At 42.0% G+C, this 26,775-nt stretch overlaps 1 protein-coding gene and 1 long non-coding RNA gene across 5 annotated transcripts; one reads left to right on the top strand and one right to left on the bottom strand.

Moving 5' to 3' along the window:
- Positions 1-341: 341 nt before the first annotated feature.
- SRSF4 (serine and arginine rich splicing factor 4) lies at positions 342-25,364 on the bottom strand. The gene is made up of 6 exons (XM_031683920.2): positions 25,115-25,364; positions 9,435-9,577; positions 8,435-8,547; positions 5,457-5,671; positions 2,008-2,097; positions 342-1,845 (listed from the first exon to the last, which is right to left on the bottom strand). The coding sequence occupies exons 1-6, from the start codon at positions 25,219-25,221 to the stop codon at positions 1,008-1,010; spliced, it is 1,506 nt and encodes a 501-aa protein (XP_031539780.2). The 5' UTR covers positions 25,222-25,364; the 3' UTR covers positions 342-1,007.
- Positions 5,496-18,977, top strand: LOC140700738 (uncharacterized). 4 transcript variants are annotated; one of them, XR_012079352.1, is made up of 4 exons: positions 5,496-5,584; positions 5,763-5,836; positions 9,748-9,992; positions 11,018-11,369. It is a non-coding gene; the product is annotated as an uncharacterized lncRNA (long non-coding RNA). The 4 variants fall into 4 exon arrangements; XR_012079350.1 differs by lacking the exons at positions 9,748-9,992; positions 11,018-11,369 and adding an exon at positions 16,749-18,977; XR_012079351.1 differs by lacking the exon at positions 11,018-11,369 and having other exon boundaries at positions 9,748-9,995.
- Positions 25,365-26,775: the final 1,411 nt, after the last annotated feature.

Genomic DNA, 26,775 nt, shown 5'->3' with positions numbered 1-26,775 from the left:
GACGAGGTAGTCTACATTTCAGATTCATCATGGCAAGACAGTCAACAAACAGCACAGGAGAAAGAACTCTTATGTTCATGAAGAGCTCATCTGGTGATGCTCTGAGTTGCTAAACTGATTGATTTCTCATCAGTTTGGCCAAAAGCGTCTTGAGAAGAAGGACTGTAAATTCCTAAGAAACTTGACTTTATTCTGTTACGTAAGACAAATCCTTCAGGAAAAGTGTTGGCTCCCTATCCATGGGTGACCTCAAGGAACAAAACAGCCATTACACCTGAACTTTTTATGCTAAGATATCAAGATAGATCAGGAAATGCAACTCCAATTCAAGCACCATGAAATTTTGTCAAGCAAAAATAGTCTTTATTCAAATTTAATGGAAACAGGGATCACTATACTTTGCAAGACGGGGAAAAATAAAATTAAAAAAAATTCTTTTCTTTTCTTTTTTAATATAAAACAATATAATCACAATACCAGAATATGGAACTCTACAGTTTATTTCCTATGGGTTACTGCAGGTATCAATTTTCCTCGACTGTGCTATTCACAACTTTGTTAAGTCCAAAAATATGAAACCAAAGTGGTAGGAAACTTAAGACTTAGCACTTTCACTAAATGGCATACATCAAAGGGCATCAATTCAAGGGCAAAATGGTTGAACTCACCATACCTACCTATGTCCTCATTCCAGCCTTAAAGCCATCCAGGTACTGAGCTCCCTGTAGGAAAGGCCAGGCCTGAGAGCCAAGGCATTTTGGATATTCTACTGTGGGCCATGAGTAAAGGGGGTTTTCAAAGAGAAGATTGTTTTCAGTCGAGCAGGAAGGCCTGGTGCCAGGAGGCTTTACGGAGAGGAAGCACTTAGATTTAACAATTGTAGACACACCATTAGGGGAGTTAAAAATGTACAGCAGTGACATATGTTCTACTTCAATCACTTGTGCTACGGCTACCAAACATGTACAAAAGACTTCTCGGGTAGTTCCAGCTGTGGTCGTAGCCAGTTAGGACCTTGAGTGGGACCTGGATCTAGACCGGGAAGGCGATCTGGACGCAGACCTGGATCTAGACTTGGACCGAGATCGGGTTTTTGATGCGGACTTTGATCTGGAGCGTGATTCTGACGGAGGGTTTGGTTTTGATTTGGAATTGGACCTGGACCTGGACCGGGTCTCCTGGTTGGCGCCGGCATCCTCACTCTCCCCGCGGCCTTCCCGCTGGCCCGACTCGGACTTGGCTCGTTCCCGCTCCTTCGAGCCCGAGCGGGACCGCGACCTGGACTGGGAGCGGTCGGTGTCTTCCTTCTTCTTCTTCTTGCTGCTGCCCGACTTGCTGTCCCGCTTGCCGCCCCGCTTCCTGCTCCTCTCGCTCTTGCTGCGGCTGCGGCTGCGGCTGCGGCTGCGGCTCTCCTCGCGGCTCCTCTTCCTCGCCTTCCTCTTGTCCTTGCTCCGGCTGCGGCTGCGGCTGCGGCTGCCCCCCTGGCTGCGGCTGCGGCTGCGGCTCTTGCGCGGGCCCTCCTCCTGGCCGCGGCTCTTCTCCTGGCTGCGGCCCCTGCTCACGCTGCCCCGCTTCTCCTCCACGCCCCGCTCCTGACTCCGGCTTCGGCTTTTACTCTTGCTTTTGTGCCTGCTGGGGCTGCGGCTCTTGGACTTGCCGGTGGCGTCGCTGTTCTGCACCTTCTCCTCCGCCTGGTCTTTGCTCTTGCTGCGGCGCTTGTCGGCGCTGCGGCTGCGGCTGCGGCTCTTGTCCTTGCTGGCGCTCCGGCTCTTCTCCTTCTTGCTGCGGCTGCGGCTCTGGCTGTGGCTGCGGCTGCGGCTCTTGCTGCGGGAGCGGGAGCCTGACCTGAGGAGACACGGGCACGGCGAGGCCGCACGTCACGTCAGACTTGAGGCTACTCAGGAGACGCCCAGGGCTGGGGAAACCGGCTCAGGGGAGAGCGAGAACGCCACTAACACCCAGTGGGAAACGGGCAGGGGGGGCCCGCACCAGTGCCGGGGGGCCTACCTGGATCGGGATCTACTCTTAGAGTGACTGCTTTTGCTGCTGCCGCTTCGGCTTCTGCTCTTACGAGAATGTCTGCTTCGAGAGCGAGACCTGAGAGAGAAAATGTTTTTTAAAAATATTTGCTGACAAAAGGCCGGCTGAAAAGTCAGTTAAGTCATCTTTTCAATCAGAAAATACGCACGGCACTGGCTGCGTCCAGGCACAAAGCTGGAAGAGAACTCTCCACGCACTGAGCCCAGAGACCCAGTCACCTCCAGAGACGCACCGGCAAGTCTGAAACTCCAAAAGCCTCCGGTCCTGAGCCCACCTCTCCCTCAGACCTGTTCTTCCTGCTGGTTTCCTGCTTTATTCCCAAGGATGCCACTGTTTTCCCCAGTTCCTCGTACCAGGACCTGGCGCCACCCTCGACTCACCCTTCTCCCTCATCCCCGTATGTACAGATGATTCTCCTGTAATCGTCTCCAGTCCACCCACCGCTGCTGAACAAGCCACCCCCGCCCTCCCTGGTACCACAGCAGCTCCTGACCAGCCTTCCTGCATACAGTTTTGCCCTTCGCTTATCTGTTCAACCCGCTGTGACCAGAGAGCTGTTTTAAAAATACAGCTGACCTGTATTTTTAAACAACAGGGGTTTGAACTGCATGGGTCCACTTATATACAGGTTTTTTTCCCAATAAATACTAAATACACACTCTGTGGTTGGTTGAACCCCCAGGTGCGGAACGGTGGACATGAAGGGCTAGCACCCCAACCCCCTTGCTGTTCAAGTGTCAACTGTACACTCCAAGTTTAAAGAATCTTTAATAAGCCAAGACCGTGGACTCTATCACTTCCTACCAAAAGCAACCAGGGCTCATTGGGGAAAATGAGCAATTCCCGGTGTACGGCAGAAAACGCAAAGATGGTACATTTCATGATAGAGACTTTCAAAGATTCCTGGGCACTATTGTCTACAAAAGGACTCTTGTCCAAAATGTTTAATTTATATCTTAAACACACCTCTCTATAGCTAACTTCCAGTGTATAGAAGCTCAGGGGATAAAGACAAGTTCAACAATATGAAGAAGAAAGATAAATTCGAAATGTGGGACAGTATTTTAAAAAACAGGTAAGAAAAGTAAATGTCATGCAGTGGGGTTGGGGGAGGGGGGACTGCTTCAGACTGAAGAGACCCAACAACCCCTTGCAATACATGACTGGATGGATCCTGGCCAGGAAAAAGCTGAGCTGTAAGGACATCCATGAATAACTGGGGAAATCTGAATACGGCCTGGACATTAGATGACTTTATAGAATCACTGTTAATGTTCTTAGGTTAGAAAAAGGAAGCGTGGTTATCCTCATCCTTGGAGACACATGCTGAAGTATTCAGGGGTGAAGAGTCATAATTTCTACAACCTCCCTCCAAATGCTATGGCAAAATAAATGTACAGGGTGTGACCATAAATATATATATATAGACAGGCAAAATGCTAACAACTGTTGAAGCTTGGAGGAGAGCATATGGGTGTTCATGAACTATTCTTTCAACATTTATGTTCAAAACCGATAGCAATAAAAAATTTGGGGAAATAGTAAAACACATCACACAAAAATCAAAAGCAAAAGACACAGAAGCCAACCTGAAGGGCTCCCAATGACCAAAGACAGAACAATTTGAGCCTAAAAAACTGACTGCAATAGACGAAACATTAAATATATAAACGTCCAAGAACTCATTCAAAACGATACTAAGCAACCAAGCCTCATCACCTCCTTTGGGGGGTTGCTAGGGCACATTTAGTATTCTGAAAGTTGGTAAGTAAAGGTATCAACTTTTATTCTGCATTTACTGTAAAAATTATATTTTAGGGTAATAAAAGGGTAGAAGAAGGATATCATCCTTCATAGAATTACAGCCTTTAGATGCACAAAGAATGAGAAAATAAGAGAGCCATCATTTTACCACCACTACTGAATGGCTCTAAACTTATCAGGCAGAATATTGACGCAGAACTGAGAACTGTATAATGGTCGGCTCAGGCTGACAACTCCTGAACACACAGATGCATGTTATCACCATTCAGAGCGGGACATCTGGACACCACACAGAGAGATGCAACAGGAAGCTACAAAGCACCTGCTAAAATACTGGCTTTACTCTAAATGCCCTCAAGATCTAACTACGAGTTTATAGGAAATATGGGGGACAGGATAAAGCGATGGGGTAAATATCACCAGAAGGGCACAATCTGTAAAATCTCAACTCTGAGAAAAATCTTCAAAACCGTTTCTTCAACAACTGAATGTATGGAAAATAAAAAGTGTGAAGGAGGATATACTAGTGATTAAAAGGAGAATTAAGAGACACATCATCTAATTGCAAAGTGCAGACCTACTTGGGATCCTAATATGAACAAACCAACTACCAAATACGTATTTGAGGCCACTGGGGAAAGCTGAATACAAACGTGTTGCTGTGATATGGCCTCACGATCTTATTGAAAAGGTTAGAGACACCCACTGAAGTATTTATAGGCAGAATGACAGGATGTCTGACTTGCCTTTAAACGATGCAGCAGGAGCGGATGATGAAACGAGACTGGCAGAATAAAAGGTACTGAAGCTGGATGGGTGATAAGCATGAGGGGCTTCAAGGTTCATTAAGCCATTTTCTCCAATGTTTTATATACTTAATATTTTCCACAATAAAAAGTTAAAACAAAACATTAAAACCTGAAAAGGCCAGACAAATGACTTCCTGCTGCTCTTAAACTTTCACTTGGTCTGTGGCTCAGCAGGACCTGGCCCTTCTCTACCTCATCGAGCTGCTCTCCTCTGCCCGCACCGGGCCTTCAAAAGATGCTATTCTCTCTGCTAGAAAGGCACTATCCCCTCTGCCCACCATCTCCAACTCATCCTTTTGGGCGCAGCTTCTATGTCATGTCCTAAGAGAAGGCTCTGCCAGCTCTCCAGGGGAGCTGTGCTGTGTGCTTTTCCTCTGATGTACTCATCACGGTGGGGATTATTTGCTCAATGCCTATCTTGTCCACTGTGCTGAGTTTCAAGAGGGCACGGACCATATCTGTCTTGTCCACAAATGTCTGGCCCACCTGCAAAGCAGCTGCTGAGTGAGGCCAAGTCTCCACTCCTGAGTAGCTGGAGTATCTGAAGAGTCACCAAGGGGCCAGAGGTCATGTCTGCCTCAGTAAGGGTATGGTCCAGGAGACCCAAGAAGAAAAGCGGAAGAAGATCACTGATACCTGCCTCAGAGAAAGGACTTTACCTCTATTTGTACTTATGGCATAAGAGTTCTAGAGTTTTACAAATAAACACTCAGTTCAAAGTTCCGAGTCACTGAGCCAGACAGAACCATGGTACTGAGAATTCAACAGGAGAACGAATGTGGATTATCCATGTGCTCATTAATGAACTGACACCAACCGCACACTTAAAGACATCAACGGTACCTTGAGTGACTCCGGCTCCTGGAGTAGGACCGGCGACGTCTGGAACCGGGCTTGTCTTCAACTAATCTGATCTTTCTGCCATTGACTTCAGTTCCATCTAACTTTTCCAGAGCTCTTTTCATATCAGAGTAAGACACAAATTCAATCACCCCTTCATTTTTGCGTCCCTTGTGAGCATCTGCATAGGTCACTTCTCCTGCCTGACGCATATAATCCTAAAGGAGAAAAAAATCCGAATAGGTTAAGAAATATTTTGCAAAAATATCTAATACAGTCATCATAATGAAAGTTTCCCCTTTCTTTTAGGAAGAAATGCTGGCTTTCCTCAGAATGAAGTTTACTCTTAAATACTTTCAGCGACACACCAACCATCCACCAAGGTTCGTTAAAACATTAGGGGTATTAGGTGGGTGATAAGGACAATAATATTTAATTGTTCCTTTAAACAGTTTTGTGTGAATATAAATTTTTTAGTAAACTGTCATTTCCAAAATTTTACAGTGGTTAAGTTCTTAGAAGCTCAAAACACTACACATTTTAAGTCCAGTCTTCTACATTTCATTACAAATTCTTACTGAAAGCATGTAGAGCTACTGATAAATATCTAAGGTAAAATATAAAAAATTCACAGACGGATTATGAAAGACTAAAAGACAACAGAACAATACCATCCAGCTCTGGCTTCAAAGTAGAATGACCACCCATCTCTGTTAGGTCTCTGTCCTCATTCTCTTTGAGGACCTAACACAATCCAGTGAGAAATACAACATGCAAGATAAATACTGAAGTGGTAAGTAAGTAAGAGGAGATATGATCAGTGTTTAAAAAGAATATGAAATTTGGATAAATTTAAAACTTAGGAACATGTAATATATTAATATAATTAAATACTCAATAGTTCATTTTTGTTACTGCTTTCTTCTCCATATTTTATAAAGTTGCAAACACTGATTATATGCTATTTGATACTATTTCTTTGCTCACTGTATCATAAAATGTTTACATGTCTTAACATACATTACAATCTTCGTAATTAGTGTGCCCAATACTTTTTCTGGGGATTCTCCAATTACTGGGACTCTGAAGGTCTCTGTACAAAAATTCATCTGAATTACTGGCAGAAGTGTGGGTTCTGGGCAAAAGGCCCATATAATTTACCATCCAAATTGGGATACATCTGAGAGTAAATGAAGATGCTATTAAGTTATGCCAAGCCTGGGACTGTCCTGGGCAAGCTGAGATATATAGTAACTCTGGTGAAAGGGCCTGAAGACTGTCACTACTTCTGTTGTGCACTGCCACACTTCCAAACTAATAGCAACTAACATACTGAATGTTCATCTTATAGGCAGGAATTAATTTAGTCCTCTTTACAGCCACATGAAGTAGATACAATCATTACCCCTATCTTACAGAAAAGTAAAATACAAGTGATATTAAGCAAACTGCTCAAGGTCATTCAGGTAGTAAGGGAAGGAGCCAGGGTTTGAACATAAGCAGCCAGATTTCAGAACCTAAGTTCTTAAAAATACCCACTGTGGGTGAAATCACCAATTCTCAATGCCACCTGAGGTATATATACTACTGTATAAATTTCATCCCAATGTCACCATTGGGCATTATTATTTTACACATTTTAGAAACTAACAACATCCCTTAAATTTATTTTTGCATTTCCTTGATTAAACAGCTGGCATTTATTGTGCCGCTTTTTATAAAAATGCATTCAATTCTCACAATAACCTTGAGTAGAAATGAATATTAATCCCATTTTATAGTTGAGGAATATGAGGCACAGGAGGAAAGTAACTTGCTAAGGTAAAAACAGTGGTAAGTGGCAGAGCTGGGATTCAATGCAGGCAGGCGGGTTCGAGTCTTGCTCTAAGGCTGCCCTGACTTCCTCGGAAATTGGCTCTACTGCTCTGCTTCCCTGAGAGTGAAGCTGCCAAAGGTACAGAAGTAGAAAACCATCTGAGGATGTTGGCTAAGCTTTAGTTTAACTCCAAATCCGAAAGCTGTTCCAGTTTCTACCCAAAATGTTCAATCCTTCTCTCTCAGAATCCTGGAGTCATTCCTCAGTTAGCAGTCTTGCTGGCAGACGCTCACCAGGGCCTGCTGTAATACTGACAGCCAACGCGGTGTACTAGGAATACCAGCGTATGTTTTAGTCCCAGTTCTTCTGCTAAGACCTACTGTTATCAATTAACCTTTTCTGGATCACATCTTTGTTATATAAAGACTGGAGCACATTGAAAAAAAAAAAAAAGGATGTAAAAGTGCTTTCATAAGTTAAGATTATCCGAATGTTAAGGATTCCTAAATACTTTTTGCCGAACACTCACTCAGTTTGCTAGAGATGACTTGTTTGACAATGGACTGAAAATGAGATGTGAGATGGGAAACTGAGTATCTTTTATACCTGTCCTCCTGAGACCATCCAGGTTAAGACACTACTCAATAAGGTTTGTTTCCCCTATTGAGATTAAAAAACACTGTTCTCAAAAATCAAACTGTAATCAGTACACGGGATGGTCAGTATAGCACTGGACCTTAATTTTTGACATTAAAACTCTTTCGGGACAAATATTCAATGAAAAACAAACCTTACAAAAGAACATGGGTCAGGCAGCCATTTTCACCAATGAGGATCTACACCGGAAGCTGACACAAACTTGCATATTATAACTAATATTGCAGGAAACACTGCTAGTTACAGAAACTACAACTGGTGATCTCTGTAACATTCTCTATAGAGGAACATTTCATATAACACAGGCTGTCCTTACAGCTGTAGAGTGCTGGTCCCATAATGTACAGTAGCAGTGGGATTCTGATGTCTTTTGTTTTTATGGAACTTCTAATTGGAGAATTTCCAAATGCTTTGGGAAGGCTGTGTGTGCCTGGCCTGCACAAAATGACCTCTTTCCCAACCTTAACTCCTGCCCAACCGTATCCCAGAAGGTTAATAGAGCCCAAACCTTTAGGTCTTGCCAGCTGCACCGACTTGACAAATTTTCCACAATAAGTCTGTATTCTGTGCGGGTAGGAGGGCCATATTTATCTCGGCCACTTCTTCTATAACCATATCCACCTTTGGAAGGTTCAAATAGATGAGATTACTTCAGTGGAGGAAAAGGAAAAAATGATACAGCACATATGCCCCTTAACATAATACCACTTACCCCCCACCCCAAATAGCATACATATATTTTAACTCTATCCCCACCCTTAATTCTAATCTAGATTTTTAAAAAAGCAATCAGCTAAACATGAAAATTTAATTTACAAAGTTGTAAGTATATATATTCATTAATATTTATATTTAAAATTAACATGCATAAATTAAAAACTATTAACAATTTAACAATTTAGAAATAAGTATCCAAATTACTAAATCAGTTACTGGTGTTACTCACAGTGATTAAAGTTTTTGTGAATATTTTATATGAAAAAAAGATTTTCAGGCACCTATTTCAGTTTAATCTCATCTGTGTCTAACCCTTGGGGTCCTCACCACCCAGGTCTAATGGGGAAAGGTTGCGGTCGTCACATGGCTTCCTGTTTTTGGTCAGCCAAGGGCCACAATGGTTCAAAGAGCCACGCATGGAAAGGTAACCCAAGGTCAGCAAATGGAACAGGCAGTCATCTTAGCCTCAAAGGATTCTTTTAATTAAAACATTGAGGTCTTTGTTAAATCTATGTTAAACAATTGCATTACAGAGAAAAAAAAACAACAACACAAACACACATCATTAAACATATTTATAAAGTATTAAAACAAGAAATTTGTCATTAATTAAAATTAAACATTATTAAAGATGTTTATTTGCAATTTTACATTCAAAGATACATAATTTATAAAACAAATGGCTTAAATATCAATACATTTCAATGTAACATTAATTAATAAATTACTTAAAGAATTAACATTTAATAACAAAGGCATGTCATCGATACAAATGCCCTTTAAATGCTTACTGCGTCCAGAACCGTAACTGCCATCTCGTCGTGGGCCGCGGGCATGCTCAACAATTACTCGCTCACCACAAAGGTCTTTGCCATTCAGTTCATAAACAGCATCATCTGCATCCCGCAGATCATCAAACTCCACAAACCCGTATCTAGAAGAGAGCAAACAAAACCCTGGTTGGCACCAATCTGACATTCAGCTCCACTAACATAAAAGAGAAAGCAGTGAGGTTCATGCTTAGCAAAGGTTAGGCGGGTTTTGCAAACTACAGATCAGCTTTCTCTTCTCTTTAGCTGAAACCACCCTGCTTTGTGCCCACAGGCACTGCAAGAGGACAGGGAGACTTCTCAAGGTACACTCCTGTCTGTCTAGTAGGAGGCTGGCTGCACAGAGACCACTTCTTCTGTTACCCCAAGTAGCTGGTGGCAACTGCAAAGACCCCCACAGCAATGCTTGGAATAAGGCATTGAAAGATATAATTCTACAAGATTGAATATGTGCTCTTTCAAATCACACAGCTTTAGCCCCAAAGTGGTATCTTGGAGAACAATTAGACCTACATTCAGGTACTGTGTCTTAACTGTTAAATCATGTTGGAATAACACAGCAGGTTAAAAAAAATAGTAACTTAACTCTCCTCAGTGAAAGAAAAAAAATTTTTTTTAAAGTTCCTGTTCTTCTACCTAAACACATAAGCACAAGTGAATTAACTATCCTAAAAATTATCAGTGAAAAAAATCTGGAGCTATTCTCTTTCTCATGATGTTCCAAATTCATTTCCATGAGGTTTTAGGTGGGCTGGAATCCTCTATAACCTATGTATAACTGCAAACTTCTTTACATAGTATTGCTAGGAAGTTCCCAGCAAAGACGTTTGCTGGTTTAACACATATCTGAAAGAAAACAACCCCCCACCCCAATCCTATTAACACTTGTTGAAGAGTACAACTTACAAAATTAAAATGCAAAATTTTAAGGTATTTATAAGCAAGGTTAAACAAACGTCCTATCAACTATGTTATCAATAAACTTTAGTTTGGTTTAATGTGCTATGAAAAGTCTAGCTTTGTGACCATTGCCTATACTTGAAAACCAAAACCATCTTAATCATAAAAGTTACAAGCAACATCTTTAAAACTCTAACAGAGCTATGTACATAGACAAACACTGCCTGCTAACCCTCCACGTTTAAACATACTGAAACTAAAAACATGTTAGAGGTCTTGCCAGAAGTTCAACTGGCCTGACCAAAATAATTCCACTTTCTTTAGCATATAATGCTGTACTCAGCAACATGTTAAGTAAGTGAGAGAATTCAGAATTGAGGAATTCTTCCTTTACTAAAGATTTAAAGAGTTCCTTTCAAATGAGAGTCTCAGTATAGCTAAAAACTTCAGAGGGTTCTTTATGCTGAAATGTCTACAATGGCATTCAAAATTTAAGAGTGACTGAATAGCACCTCCATTTAAAAAAAGTAACAGACATGCTCAGTATTTTAATGGGAAATCTTCTGTGGTAACACAACTCAGAAGATACCTGGCTCAACTGATAGCCTATGAAGTCTCTAACACTTGATTTCATGCTTCCATAGGCTGGAATTGCTGAGCAGGTAATAAGAAATGATTTGACCATGACTGCCATACGTGACAAAGCAAAGCAAAGCCTCTCCACATCGGTAACTTCCTACATTAAAAAGTGCTTTATGATCACTAAAGTATCCTCCTTCACTTAGTTGTCAAGACTGGTCATAGGTCTGCTTTGCCCACTTGCCCAGATGCCAACTATAGAGGGGTGAGAGAAAACATTCAACAAGGGCATGATGAAATGGCCTCCAGCCCTCTCTAAGAGTTACATACTGGCAACTATTCAGTGCCACTAACTCATCTGATGCGATGTCAGAAGGACAACACTGACTCCTGAGGATTAAACAAAGAAATCACAAAATGCCCTGTTTTCTTCAAAATAATTAGGGTTTACAACTGCTTGGGAGTCAAGAGAATGGAAGACCCTAAGCCCTGCAATTCATCTGAAATAGAAAGCCAAACTTCTGTTAACAAGTGATGCTTATGTCAAAACTACACAGTATTGAATCCTCCCAGACTCAGGGGTCACCTCGGGCATGCTCTTTCTCTTTCCAAGCTTACGTGCTGAGCTCATTCTGACATCTAAAGGAAAGTACTGACAATCTGTTAAGTGGAGGCACAATTATCTTTCAAAAAAAAAAAAGAGCTCACACAGACCACTCTTTCTTTGCAGCTGAGGCTGAAATGAAGCAAGGCACACCTTGCCAATAAAATTCTCTGAGTTGCAGGGACCGATCTGTGTTATCAGAAGAAAATGACCCTTTTTCTAATATTTATTTCACTTCTAAAAAGTTTCAAAAAGCAGGTTACTTAGTAGCCACATTTTGGGGATATCCTAGTCACTTATTAAAATAGCTGACTTAGGCAAATTTATTTCACAGAAAAAATTGGCGGCTATTCTGTGCAACGCAACAAAATCTATTTGGAACATTTTAATGTCAAAGTCCAGTCCAAGGATTAAATCAGGAACCCGACTTACTTCTCTCTGCCACTGACATGCTGGGTGGGTCTGGAAGATCAAACCAAGTATGCTCCTGCACAACCATACCTGGTAGGGACTCCTGTTCTAAGAGCAAGGTAAAGACCAAATCAGTGTGTGGCTGCTTCTACCACATCACTGTTTATTTAGATCCGCTTTAGAAGGAATGACTTCACCTCACTCAGTAAATATAAGCAGAGTAAATGGGTTCTCCAAATAAGGCAGGAAGACTAGATAACAACAATAAAATGTTACTTAATATTTCCTAAGTAATCTATATACTAAGAAGTCTTATCTTGTTTAATAATCACAATACCCAAGAGCCAAGAACTATTAATCCTGGTTTACAGATGAGGAAACTGAGGCATATAGTGTTAAATAACATGCATAATAAAAGAGCAAAGCTGACATTCAAAGCCTGTGCCATGAGTCCAGAACTCAAATTTTATAAACTATTATGACTGGAGCAGCAGGAACTGGCATGGATTCTAGTCCTGGTTATGCTATAAACCAACTCTGAAAAGCCCATTTAAGTAATTTTATTTTTCTGGGTGCAAGTTTATCTGTGTATTGAGGGAGTTATACTATGTATCTTTGAGGTTTCTCCTAACATCAAAGTATGATAAATAAATGTTAAAATTAGTCCTCCTCTGGCTTAATGATGGGCTAATTTAAACCAATATGGTAGCACCAGAGGTATACAACACTGACAGATGGACAGGGATAAATGTAATTTTTATCATCTAAAATGTCTTTAAAAACTAATGTATGAGTCCCAATTTCAGTTTTATTTAAATAGTTTAACTATCTCTGAATTAAATTTTAGTGCCTTCAAGAAAGTGAAGCTCCCCCTGGTAACATCAGAGAATCTTTCCAAATTAATCACAATATCCCTTTGTGGTTTCTGGCTAAAAAAACACGAAACCAATCTCTCCCCAAAAGTACTCTCCTTTTGAATCCTTTGTCGAAGGATATAAACACACACATGCATGTACACACTCTGTGTGTTGGAATGTGTGTATTTATGTAAACATATTTCTGGTGTGAGCCTCACAAACACAACCCAGCAGGATAAATTTCTCAGTACTCGCTGCAGACACTCTTCCTCTTCTGCTCCATTAAAAACAACCATCTTTCGGTAATTCTAGCATGAGAATGAAGAAGATGAAGGAGTTTAGGAGAATGAATCTATGACAGATTAAAAAGATCCCTAAGGCAGAGATTGACAAACACCAACCAAAACCCCACCAATATGCCTCCTCTGGCTTGACTCCCTGATGTCCCGTCCTTCCGCCTCCCTCTCTACGCCTGTGTGAGAGAACAAAAAGCATGGCCTGACTAATACATGTAAACTTTTTCAATTAAAAGAAAAACTCCTCTCTTCCATGTTTCTCTGCTATTGCCTTTTCTCAAACTCTTCCTCTGGATCACATTTAATCCTGACAAATGTAGTCAAAAAATGATGAAAGGGGAATTCCTGTCATTTTCTCTCCAAGACAGATGGGCACCATGATTCCTACCAAGTACAGACAGGTCTCTGGATGCCACAAACAAAAGCCACATTGAGTTATGAGGGGCTGTTCTAAACTTTAGTCCATTCTTACACCACTCCCAATGCTCTGGTCTTCCTCGTTCAGCAGCTGGGGTGCTGCTCAGGCTCTCAGTCAGAACTCTGAAATGCTAGAACTGGAATGACATGTTTTTAAAACTAAAGTGCTCTAAGAGTTCAATTTCAGAAATGTTAATCACACTTTTTCACCCAAGAAGAATCATCATCTGAACTTGTGCTGTTGCTGAATAGGCTTCCCCTGATCCTAATAACCTATACCAACGGTCCCCCAAACCACTCTATGTTCTCCTGAAGAGGATGGGGGGTCAGTATTACCCTTCTCTGAATGGCTTAGGGTCAACCTCTCTCTGTCTTCCAAACATCTTCACTGAACAGGGAGACTGGAAAAAAAAGTCTGTCTGAGAAAGGATATCAGTGGCTAACTGGACAGACGTGACTACGGGGTGCACGACACCAGCTGACTGGCGGGGAGTGGGGACGAGGAGCCAGGGAAAGCAAGCCTCCATGCGTGTGCCTGCTGTCACCCGCCCGTACTGCTTACCGAGGGGCACGCCTTGGAGGGTCTCTCTATAAGAACAATTTGCCCCTTTCCACAGTGGATCTCTGCTCACCTTTGTTCTAAAACTGTGCCACATGCTTTTCTTTGTATGTGGACACGACAGTCCTCAGCCAACCATCAGCAGGATGAGTTTTGTTTTCCCAATGTGGTGAGCCATTCCCACATTCACTCATTTTCCTTGCAAGAACCGAACCTCTCCATGGCTGGTCAGGATTAGGGATGTTGCTGTAGCCAAGGAAAAATTTTCGTCTGTTGAAGTTAACCCATGGGGTGGCTTGAACCCTGAAACTAGGGTCAACAGCACTGTACTTTAAGGGCAGAGTCCTAAAAATCTACCCTGAAAGAAATGGTATTCAGTGATCAGGAAACAAACAGCCCTCTTTCAAAGCACTCGGTGTTGGTCCTATGTTTCAGCCGGCTTGTGTTACGAGGTAGAAAAAAAAAGTTAGGGCATACCGACAGGATAGTAATGAAAAAACAGAAATTCTTGTTGTCCACATAAAGTGCTTGGAAAACTGCAGAAAGATACTTCTGCAACCAATGCTCCAGTGCTCAGGTGAGGCCAACTCAGAGACAAGCTTGTGAGTGACAACAGTGTAACTGCCCTGGACTCCAAGTGTCTGTAACATTCCAGGGAAGCCGTGGTCAGGCCCTCAAAGGAGAATTAACCGACGTCAGAGTCACTGCTCTGGGTCACTGACTGTGGCTGCTTTTTGACTATCTCAGCAACAGAGGATTGTTTATAACCCCCAACTAGGAGCTCCTACCACAGGAAGTAGGTTCCTGAGATCCCTTCTATCCTGAGACAGGAAGGAGGCCGCTCTGGGCATTCCAGCCTCCCTCTCTTTAGCCTCAAGGAGGGAGGGCCATCAAGGCCACCCGTGGAAGGTGGATGACTTACCCGTGCTCACTGAGTGGCAGAGCTGGGGTGCGACTTCGGGGCTCACCAGTACCCAGTCTGGGGCTCTTTTCACGTCGGCAAACTGGCAGTTCCCGCACACCAAGAGCTCTCTGATTAGAGCTAGTGTGGATTCCTGGTCTGCAAACGTTGGCCACAGCTCAGTCTGCACTTGATCTTTCCCCACCTTCAAAGAAGAAAACCTACCTCATGATTCCTCTCTTTTGGGTCCCCTGACCATCTGATTCACTCCTAACAACCCTGCAGTCACCTCTGACTCTTCCTCTCTGGTTGCCCGCTCAGTGTATTGCCCAGCTCTACAGTTTGCGCCGGGCCCTCACCTTACTTTGTTCTAGGCTATGGCTATTTTAACTTAGTCAACTTGCCTCTTTACATGCAGCAGGGAAAGTCAGCTGCTAGACTATTCTCTTGCTCAGAGGTCTACACTGACTCCTAAGACTTGTGTTGACACTATTCTCTAAAGCTGGAATGCCTCGATTACATGGGGTGAATCACAGCAATCGTCTTCCATATACTTAAGAATTCTCTCTTTCATGAAGTCTCAGAAACTTGCTTAACTCCAAGGATTTTAGCACTGTCTTTAGCGTTGGCACTTCTAATCAGTTTTATATTTCACATGACAATGTTTTGGGGGCCTTTCAAGCCTTGTTCTTCTTCCTTTGTGCTTATCCTCTCATTAGATTACAAGCTCTTTAATATTAACAAAGGCTAATATTTAGCTTAGCGCCTGGCACACAGTAATAATTGATTTATTTCATTCATCTCTGCTACTACTACTATTACTCCCATTTTACAAATGAGGAAAATGAGGCTGGGAGAGGCTAAACAATTTGCTCACAGTCAAGGAGCTCCTAAGTGGTATAGCTGGATTGGAACCCAGGTCCATGTGACTCCAAAACCCAAGCTCTTAACCGCAAGGTCACACTGTCTTTGTAAAGGTGGGTGCTTCTCTCTCAGTTCTGAGCACAATCCTTTCCTTCAAGAGATGCTGCTGCTTGACTTGATAAGCTAACCTCAGATAAGCCAGGTTGTATTAACATTTTTTGATACAGTGGGGTAGTCGCCAGAGGAAAAAAGAAATTGATCTTGGGGCAGGTGAAGCACCTGTAAGCTTGGGGTATGTGACAACCAGGTTACTTTCACTCGTCTTTTGGTTCCCATTAGCCAGTGTCAGCCATCTGGTCCTTCCGAAAACATGTGTGGGTTCAGAACATAACAGACTAGAAGAATAGAGGAAAAATAAGATTATTCTGTGCAATCCCCATTCTGGAGGCCCCATATCAACCCCTGGAATCTGTCTTTGCTTTTAAGGCTCAGCAAAAATTAGGCCAGCATAGAGATGATGGAAATTTGGACCTAGAGGTGGTGGATGTGAATGGATATTGACAGTATTACGTATTTAAGAATGCATTTAATTAGTTTTGTAAGGAATGGTGACTAAGACCAAAAAATATAGGCATGAATGGTGTGGGTAAAAAAATGGACCGGAAATCAAAGAATACTATAAGGTTTACAGACTTTCAACTGTATAAGGATTATAGCAGCAACCAGCAAAGTACTGCCCCCCAGGACCCTTTCCTTTTTCAAACTCCTTTGTAGTAATGTTCACAACTCTGAGGTTTACTGGTAATCTCACAGATGGAGAAACTAGGGCTAAGAGCAGTTAATTAACTTGCCAAGGCTACCCAACACCTGGGACTCTTCAATCCTAGGTCCTAACTGAAATCAACACTTCATCACCATGTTCTACTGTCTCCACACCAGCGGAAAGAAGTGGTCCACAGAGCAAACAATTTGAGAGACACAAGCTCCAGCACAGAAAACCAGTGGCATCAAACTGTGTGCTATGGAAAACAGATGCCCACATGAACATTAGCATCTGATGAGAAGTATTAAATGGCAAGACACACTGCATCTGATGTGTACTAATACTAGTAAGTTGTGAACATTTATCCTTTAAGCTGCTAGTGGAACCAAACCTACATGTCAATTATCAAAATTTTAATACCAGTCTAGGAAAATAGAGAGAGAACAATCATTAAAACAGTATCAACCCATCTCTGAAGGAATATTCACATACTGGAGTGAGGAAAAGGGAGCAGAAATAATCATTTAAAAAACTAGTGATAATACAAAATTCCTCCAGAAAGCAGGAGGGAGAGAGGAATCTGTACCAAATTCAAATCTAGTCTTACTCTGTAACTGTTCTGTGGGTCTAGCTGCCATTTTGTTCCAACTACTCAAAACGGCTTCAAAAATGAACTAAGTTACTTCACCTCCATGAGGCTGCTATGATATTTCTACCTTATAAAATGGGACTACCCCGAGAAAGCAACACACCTGCAAATTGTTTGTGGATCAAACTATCACAACCCCATAATAAAATATATTATTGGGACATTTTAACGTCAACAGGGCTGTTTTCCTTAAAGGAGGGCAAACACAAGCACACATGCAACCATTTCAATTATCTGACAGTTATCAACACTACGGGTAAATGAAATTAAAAGGTCTCACAAGAAAAGGGGTCAACTATTCCCTGATGACACACTAAAGTTCATGAAGACTCAATCACAAATTAAAAACAATTAAAAAAAAAACTCAAGAGACGAAAGTCGTATTACTAATTTAAAATAAAACTCTTGGAACATAGGACAGAATCACTGTTACTTGTAGTTAATGAAATAAATGTGTACACTCAGCAGACAACACTACCTGATTCCACACCAAAGCTACAAACAAAGCCAGTTTGTACTTACCTCTAAAACGATACTACGAGTGGGGTGTCAGGTGTTAAAGCCTCTTAGAGCTTATGCCTCTGGGACCATCTTGGCTGTTTCCATGTCCCTCATAACCACCCCACAGTCCCTGGGCTGCAGCAAGTTTCTTTCTCCTCTTTCTTTTTGGTTAATGATGTCACTCCCCATGCTATTTCTTGGGGATGCCCTTCCCCTGAAATCAGTAATTTAATTCACTTAATATTTTAACGAATTTTTCCAATTCTTTAAACATTAATGGATCAAATGCTTCATTTCATCCACATGAAATTACTTTTCTCAAAGTCAGTGCTTCTGGTCTGTGGTTCCTGACCCCCTTGCCCAAGCCTCCTGCTTGCCCCTTTCCCTGGTGAAGGCTGAATTCAGACCGCCATCCTCCAGTTTTCCCCTCTCTCTAGGTCTTGGTCTCTGTTCATGAAGGCCCCCGTCTGGCATCCAGGCACAGGACATGGTGGGGGGCCTGCAGAGGGATAGCAAGCGTCCTTTAAGTGTTTCTTCAGGTATCATGTGCAGTCCCGGGACCTCTAGACTTTCATCTCAACACACAGGAAAGGTCACGGTGGGCATTTCCTCAAAATACGAGTGTGCAAATCCAGAGCACAATCCGATCCCTCACCTTCAGGATACTCCAAGACCAGACAGGCCTACCAACGATAACAGGACAAAGATGGTTTACTCGCACAAATCCTGCCCCGTTCAGTCATCACAAAGATACCACCTTTCAGCTCCTCAGAGAGTAGCCCGAGGAAGGGACTCACTAGCAGTTTCTGTCTAGGGCCAACGTCATAAAAAAAATACCACCTGCCTCACTTTTGGCAGTAACTTGTCAGCTTGCCGGAAGCCTCTGCAAGGAGACCAACGACTGAACACACTGTGGAATCTGAACTACCTTCTCACCGTTGGCAGCAAGGCCCCAAAGTACAGGACTGAGTCATCTGGGAGGAAACAGCATGGATGAGTTCTGACCGACACTGCCCATGCTGTATCTGGTGTGTGGATAAGGAAGATCTTCAGCTTCCAGAGTTGTCAGTAACTCATTTTGTAACCTTGGCCCAGTCATTTAATCCCCTGTGCCTCAGTTTCCCCATCAGTACAAACTAGAGATAACACTTGTTTGTAAAGTGCTTTGATATATTCAGTTGAAGAATAAATCATACAAATGCATGCTGTTAACCTTTTCTAAAATTAAAAAAATTTTCAGTGTTGGCTTACAAATTTGTAAATGCCAGCCCCAACAGTATTCTCTCAGATGCTTGGAGCACCTTTCTTCTGAGAAGCTCAAAATACAAATTTCTGTTTAGGTTACTTGGAAGTATCCAAAGACACTAGGAAACCAAAACACATTTTATCTAGTCTACATTTTTGCCTACCGTTTAAGAAGAGCAAAATACTTCAAGTGGCCCTTTTATTCCTATGATACCTCAACAAGGAAGGGAAGAGCAAGCTATGAAACTGAGGAATAGAGATTTAAGATGACTTGGCCAACTAATTACAGATGATGTTTATTCTTTGTGTGTGTATATATATATATACACACACAAAGTATATATATATATTTTTTTAAACTGAAATATAGTAGATGATGTTTATTCTTATCACAGACTGACTGGGAAACCAGGAACATGGTGGGGTGTGGAAGTCTCAAGTCAGGGCAGTTTAAGCTAGTAATATTTGATCAAACTGCAGTATGGCATGTATGGTCTCCTGGCACTGACGTACCAAAATGACAGAAATTTTAAAAATTACCAATGGCTTAAGAAAAAAGTAACATACTAAACATATGTATTTTTGGAAGTAGGCTGACTCCAATAGGAGACTTCAGTGAAAAAAAAAAAACCAACTTGGTCACATTCATAATAGTAGTACTAATAAAACAATGACAGAATGCTACTTAATCAATCCATAGTCCTCTTTCTCATGATTTCCTACTTGTTTAAGAAAAAGCTCTTGGTTAAAACACCCGAGGCCATCTTCACCTGTTAAATTAGCAAAGATTTAAAACAACATGGATGCTCAGTGCTGGTGAGGCTGCCGTGACGGGCAGGCCCAGACACTGCTGATACAAGGGTAACTGGTGCAGCTTTTCTGCACAGTTATTTGGCTACATGCATTAAGAGCTCCGAAAATGTTCATTCCTGCCATGACACATGAATTTTACTTCACAGAACCTGTCCCAAGGAATAATAAAAATGCAAACAAAGTTTTATGCGCATGGTATCCATCACAGGGTTATACAGAACAGCAAGAATTTAGAGACGACCTAGGAGGAATGGCTGGGTAAATCAGGATACAGCCACACAATGGCTGTATTTTATGCAGCCATTAAATGTGATTTATGAGAAAGATTCTACTGTAATAGAAAAAATACATGATAAAAATTAAGTAGAAAAAGTGGGACATAAAATTGCACATAAGACCTTGTCTGTGTTGAAAAGATTCTTAATGATACTCCTTTTCTACTTTATGCTTTTAGTATTGCCTAAATTTATCTACAATGAACCTGTATTTATTTTCTAATTAGTCAAAAAGTTTTTTTTTTAAGTTCTTGAACCTGTTATGCTTGGTTGGCTAAATGGATAAGGCTTAAAAGCTTCAAGATAACTTCCTCATGTATAATTTCAGACATTCTAATTAAAAAGTCATAATATTGAAAACTATGACAAAGGGTAGCTGAGAGTTCAGAAAAATAGGAACCCTTAAACATGGCAGGTGAAAACATAAATAAATATTATTTGTTTAGAGAGCAATGGAAACCAAAAGGTAGTGACAGTTAAAAACATGCACAGGTGACCCTCCATGCGGAAACAACTATGGGACTCGGGCATCCGTAGATCTGGGTATTAGCAGCGGGTCCTGGAACCAAGCCTGCATATATTCTAAGGGACGGCTGTATACACTTTGACTCCAGAGGTCCACTGTCAGGAATCTGACCTAAGATTTACATAAAGGATACTCGTCACAGTGTTATAGATGCATAAAACAGTGGAAAACCAGACAACTGAAATGTCTTGCAACATGGTTTTACTTATGCACATTAGATAATATTTACATGTGTGAACACTATGTAGCTGTTAAGAGTTAGGTTGTAGGAGAACACACAACAGGAAAAAAAGGATCAGGCTGTTAGGTGGAAAAAGGTTATAAAATAGAATGTACAATATGAATCCAAGTTTGTAAAAAAGGTAGCGGAAGGCTAAAGTGCATACACGTGTGTGTGAAAAGAGGCAAAGTTTCAAAGTGCAAACAGTGCCATCTTTAATTTTTTTGTCCTTTGTATTTTAAAAAGTACAATAAATATGTAAAATTTTTATAATCAGGAATAAATATGTGCTATTTTGAAACATACAAATTAAGAATGAATCTTTAATAATAAACTAAAAGTTCAATTAACCAGAAATCAATAACCTGGAACATCAGTATTTTCCGTATTGCCTCTTTAAGAGCAAAGACAAGAAGGAAAAAAAAGCTCCCATCAAGGATTCAATCAAAAGAGAAAATCCCTGTGTAGGTTCTGGGGTTGGCAGAGACTCATCCCAGTATCTAAGGCCTAACAATGCCCTAGCATATTCTGGGGCAATCAGAATGACTTGACTCACTGAAAGAGTCTTAACACATTTAAAAAATTAACTAAGGTTATCTTCTACTTGAAGAATTTTAAACAAAGGGTGAAAACAAAAAAAATTTCCTGGTAATACTTAAGATATTGTGAAAATCCAACTACACTGACCAGGACATCCTCTGAAAATTCTGGCTGCTCACAATTTCACTGTAATATGAAACACAGGTTCTGAAATTTAAGACCAAGGTTCCCCGGAGAGTTTTAATTCACACATTTAACCAACTAAAACAAAAAACCAAAACCAAAAAACCAAAACTCCTCAATGACTTGGGGGTTTATCTATCTAGTTACTAGGCAAAGGCAAATAAAATAATCTTAGTAAGTGATTTCATTCATTAGCCAAAACATGGAAAAATTAAGATATATAGATCTATGACCAAAACCACAAGATTATGTGGCAAAAGAAACTACTATATTAAAAAACATCTACATTCTACATGAAAAAGTGATTTATTAATTAAAAAAAAAAGCTCACAGGATTCACAAATAATCAAAAACAGCAAAAGTTACCACAGAGTTGGAAGGCTATAAAACAGGTGCTAATACTGTTGCTTCCTTACCCCTGGCCCCACAGTGGCTCTTGCTGGAGTCAGTGTGGCACATATGAATGTAGGAGACCTGAAGGGGATCTGGAATGGTCTATATGGTTGCGGGAGATTTACATCATGCTTGTAGTCCCACACTGAGACATCTTTCTAGGAGTTCTCTAAAGTAAAGGTAATATAGATTAGGGTTACCTGGTACCATACAAGCAAGCAATGAACATGTATCTTCCTTCTCCTAATCCCAAAAGGGTCCATAACATCTTCTCCTGGATACCAAATCTCCTTTGGGGAGCTCATCTGCTTCCTCATTTGGTCAACCTTCTATTATACCATTGCTTTATGCTTATTTAACTAATTCTTAACTTTATCCCCAACTCTGCAGCCCAACGTATCTACTGTCCACTGATACATCTCACTTCTACAAATCTGAACTCTTCAGAAAGTCTTCAAAGTCCTAACCACCCAAAAGCTACTTTTGCGTTTGTTACTAATAATCAAAATCCAGGCATGTTAAAAAAAAAAAAAAGCTTCTCCAGTGGCTCTACTGTCCTTCCTAAGTTTCCAGGACTATATGCTTACACACCTTTCAGACTCCTTTGCACTACAGCAGTCCCATCCAGTCAATTCTTGCTTGAAATACATCTATACCATTGGTCCTTAGTTCAGAAGTCACTTTCCTCTCTGCAGGGATTCCTGAATGCTGCCAGGAGGTACTCCTTCCTGTTTGTCACACCTGCCTTCAAATCCCTAAAATGACCTCCCATTCTTCATTTCCTTACCTTTCAATTAAGATTTTATGGATCATGGTTTAGTAGAACTGTAAAAATGAGTAGTTGTCAAAGAGACCCACATATTTAGGGTCCTGGAAGGACTGGTCCTTCCTCTTCTATCACCATTTCTCAGGTTGCTCAATTATTCCCTCCAGAGCACTTGGACTCCAATCCGTGATCTTGAATGTTTGGTGTAAAATTTTAGTTATTGATTCTTATTTATGTTGTTAAACTTCTAGATCATTCATGAGACTCAATCCAAGCTAGATTGTTTATTATTTCTCAAAACTGTTCCTTATTCGACTATTATCAGTTACAACATACACTATTCCCAGACACTTCACTTCAAACCCCAGTCAATCCACACATTAAAGCCCATTTGAAACAAATATTTTCAAACAAACCATTCCAAGCTTCAATTGTTGAGTCTAAATTGAGAGCAAGCATTTCTTAACTCAAAAGTGTGTATTTTAACCATTAGCACTTAATTTACTCAAGAGCAGAACCGTTTTTCTGTCTCCTTCCCTTCTGCTAATTTATTTAGCACAGTAGCAGGCATCTTGTGGGTTATCAACATATTTGTTCCATTAATTAGTTTTCCTATTAACATTACCATCATTTCCTGCTATCACTTGAGTAACCTTAAAAAAACAGGCCTCACCAAATACGCTTCATGTTATTAACACTTAAGCTAAGATGTCTCCTTATGATCACAGTCAAATCCCTTTAATCATAGCTACCATTTACAGCTATGAGCCAAATGCTTTACAATTATCTCTAATCTTCCTTTTCCTTGTGGATGAGGAAACTCACAATCAGAGAAGTAACCTGCCCACAGATAATAAGTGGTGAAGCTAGGATTTGACCCAGGCCTGACTGCTTTCAAAACCCATGCTTTCCCCACAAAATTTATTCTGTCAACTTAGCTGAGCTCTGAAGAAAATTGGGAGTTTTAACTTGATTGCTCAGATACATGATACAAATGACAATAACAACCTCTACCCCACTTTATCTAGTATATTTAAAAACTGAAAGCTCTGTTGTACAAAATGAGTCATTTCCTAAGCCTTCTCCTTTAAAAGAAATCAGCATTCACAACACTTAATGGAGGACACTTTCCTTAATTAGGTGATTCCTCCTAAGAATCAATTTAAACTAACTTTTAAAACCCTGCCAACAGTTTGAGTATATTGGAAGTTCCAATTTTTCCTCGTGTGCGACTTATACTTAGGTATCTTTCATAACTTCTCAAGTGTTAGTTGCTAATATTACATTGGGGAGTAAACTGTAGCCATATCGGACCTGTTGCAAAGTAGGTCTTAAAAAAAAAAAAAAAGCCAAGAGTTTCTCTAACACCCAAGCTTTAGTACCCTAAAATGTTTCCCTTACTCTTAATTTTTTATATCCATGTCTTTGAAGTCCTATCTGACATTTCCTGGTGGTTCCCCCAGTTTTCCCTGTTGAATATTTTCCCCAGGCCTGACTCCTCATCTGTTTTCCTTGAGACTTGTAGCCCTGCAGGCCCTACTTTGCCAAAACAGATTAGGAATACAAGTAGCAGACCACATCCAGGTAGGAAGTTAGTAATTTCGAGCTGTAGGTTTCCATCTACATCAACTAGTCGCGGTGGCCACTATTCTCCAACAAATTCTACAACGACAAAGTAATTTTTTGGCAAGCTGGAGAAAGGAAACCACAGCGTGGAAACTCTGTACGCAGTCTTAAGGACAGCAGGCTAAGACGCTGATTTGCTCTTGCAGAGGGAACGGTGAAGGCTTTCAGCACCGCAAGCCGATACTTTCGAAACTGTCACTAGATTACTCACACCAAAGTCTCCCGCCCAAAAAAGTGTAGCACATGGCAACTCTAAAAAAAGGGCATCTCTACAGAGCTCCCGTCCCTGGAAGAGATGCGTTGTGACCATCTGATCCATTAGACTGGGGAAGAGGTGAAAAGGCAGTAGGAAATCTGTTTATTTCCAGCAGCCCTCAGAGCGGGAAAGGTCGGTATCTACTGGAGACGAACCAGGCCTCGTTCCCAGGGCCTGGGAGGAAAATCCCAGGCCTCCCCGGTGCCCTGGAGCTGTGTCCTCCCGCCCAGAGCCCCAATCGCACTAGGGTTTTCCTTCTCCCCGTCCCACTCAGAGCCTCACCATAGCTCCCTTTATCCCTCCACCACCCCCATCCGCGCAGGCGCAATGGGAACCCGGGCCTACCCGCGCCCCCGAGGCGCCGCGACTATGGCGGAGTCGGAGCAGGCCGGTAGCAGCTCCGCGCGGGGCAAGCGTCCCCCTCCCGTCCCCGCGGCCTCCCCGCCACCGCCAGGGCCCTGTCCCCACCCAGCCGGCCCCTCTTCCGCCCTCCTCACCCGTTCTTCAGATCCACCTCCAGGATCTTCCCGTAGCCCTTAAAGAAGCGCTCCACATCGCGCTCCCGGGCCTGGTAGCTCAGGCGGCCGATGTACACCCGCGGCATTCCGGCAACGGCGGAGGCGGCTTGGCCGGGCCCCAGCCCCCTTAGGCGGCTGCCGGCGAAGCAAGAGCGCGGCGACGGCGGCGGCGGCAACGGGCGGGCGGCGGAACGGACGCAGCCGAACCCGGCGACGTACGCGAGCACGCAACTCGGGAGCGCGCGCCTCCCGCCTCCCCCGCCCTCCCCGCAGGCAGATGGTAACGGGAGAGAGCGCGCGTTCGCTTCCCGCCCGGCCAGGGGTGGGGCGGGGCCTGCCCGGGGGCGCGCCTGCGCGGGGCGGGGCCAGGTGATCGACAGACCGCGCGGGCGGTGCGGGGACCGCGGGTCGCCCGGCACGTCCTCTCGCGAGTTCGGCGTGGCGGGGCCTGCGCCGCCTTCCGCAGCCGGCTGGCGTCGCCCCTCCCCCCGGAAGTGTCGCGCCTCTCCCCAGGACTGGGAGTGTATCTGCTTTTGTCCTTTGAACCGGGAGTGGTTTCGACTTTAGAACAGGAGATTTGGAATTAAACCTGGTTTCTAACCGCCTAACTATCCGTGTACTTGGGCTCTTTTCACGCCACCTCTTTGAACCTCGTTTGTCTTCACTGTAAAAGGGAGAGAGTAACCTTCCAGAGTGGTTTTGAGAATTATAGTGGTATAGGTACGTAAAGCACTTGGTACTGTTCCCAGCACGTCGTAAGTGCCCAACAAATACTGCTAATATTATTTTAAAAATAGGACAGTTTGCTTCAGTGGAAGCAGTGTAAAAAGTGGAGAAGGCTGGAACTTTGGAGCTTGATTAGGCTTGACGCTGGCTAAATTACTTGACCAATTAAACCTATTTTCCAACTTGTAAAATTAGAATAATTTATCCCATCGTAAAGGACTACCAGGATAATTAAAAGTGTACGTGGAAGGGCTTGGAACAGTATCTAGAACGTGGTAGGAGCTCAATAAATATTAGTTCCCTTCTCACTAACGCGGTTTACCTAGAACCACAAAGGAATTTTGTTTCTTTGCCGTTTTTTATTTATTTTAAAAATTGTATTTTTAAAGGATAATTAACTGGTTCAAATGACGTACAGTGAAGTCTTCCCATCTCTTTGGCGGCCTAGTTTCCCTGCCCAGAGGCAAACGATATAATCAGTTTCTTAAATGTCCTTTCGAGGTATTTTACACACATAAAGCAAATAGGGATGTACTGTACATAAGGGTCTGGACTTAATATTATTTTGAAAATCTTTCGAAAAGACTACAAAAGTAGTTTTCTTCAGGACGATTTTTATAGCTCATAATACGCCATTTTACACAGTTATTTGTTTAATCAGTGACCTAGGAAAGGACATTGAGACAGGTTCAAACCTTTTGTTATAACTGCTTCAATGAGTAAATCTGCATACACATTTATGTAGAATCTATTCCTAGAAGTAGGATAGTTGGGTCAAAAGATGTGGGCAAGCAGTTTTGATATTGCTCAATTTTCCGTAAGCACCTGTTTCTCCATCTCCACATCAACACATTATCAAGCTTTATGATTTTTGTCAATCTGATAGCTGAAAAATGGTATGTCGAGATAATTTA

The sequence above is a fragment of the Vicugna pacos genome, chromosome 13 (assembly GCF_048564905.1).
Source record: "Vicugna pacos chromosome 13, VicPac4, whole genome shotgun sequence".
Lineage (NCBI taxonomy): Eukaryota > Metazoa > Chordata > Mammalia > Artiodactyla > Camelidae > Vicugna > Vicugna pacos.
The sequence above is the reverse complement of the archived record's forward strand: the minus strand, read 5'-3'. Positions and strand labels throughout refer to the sequence as shown.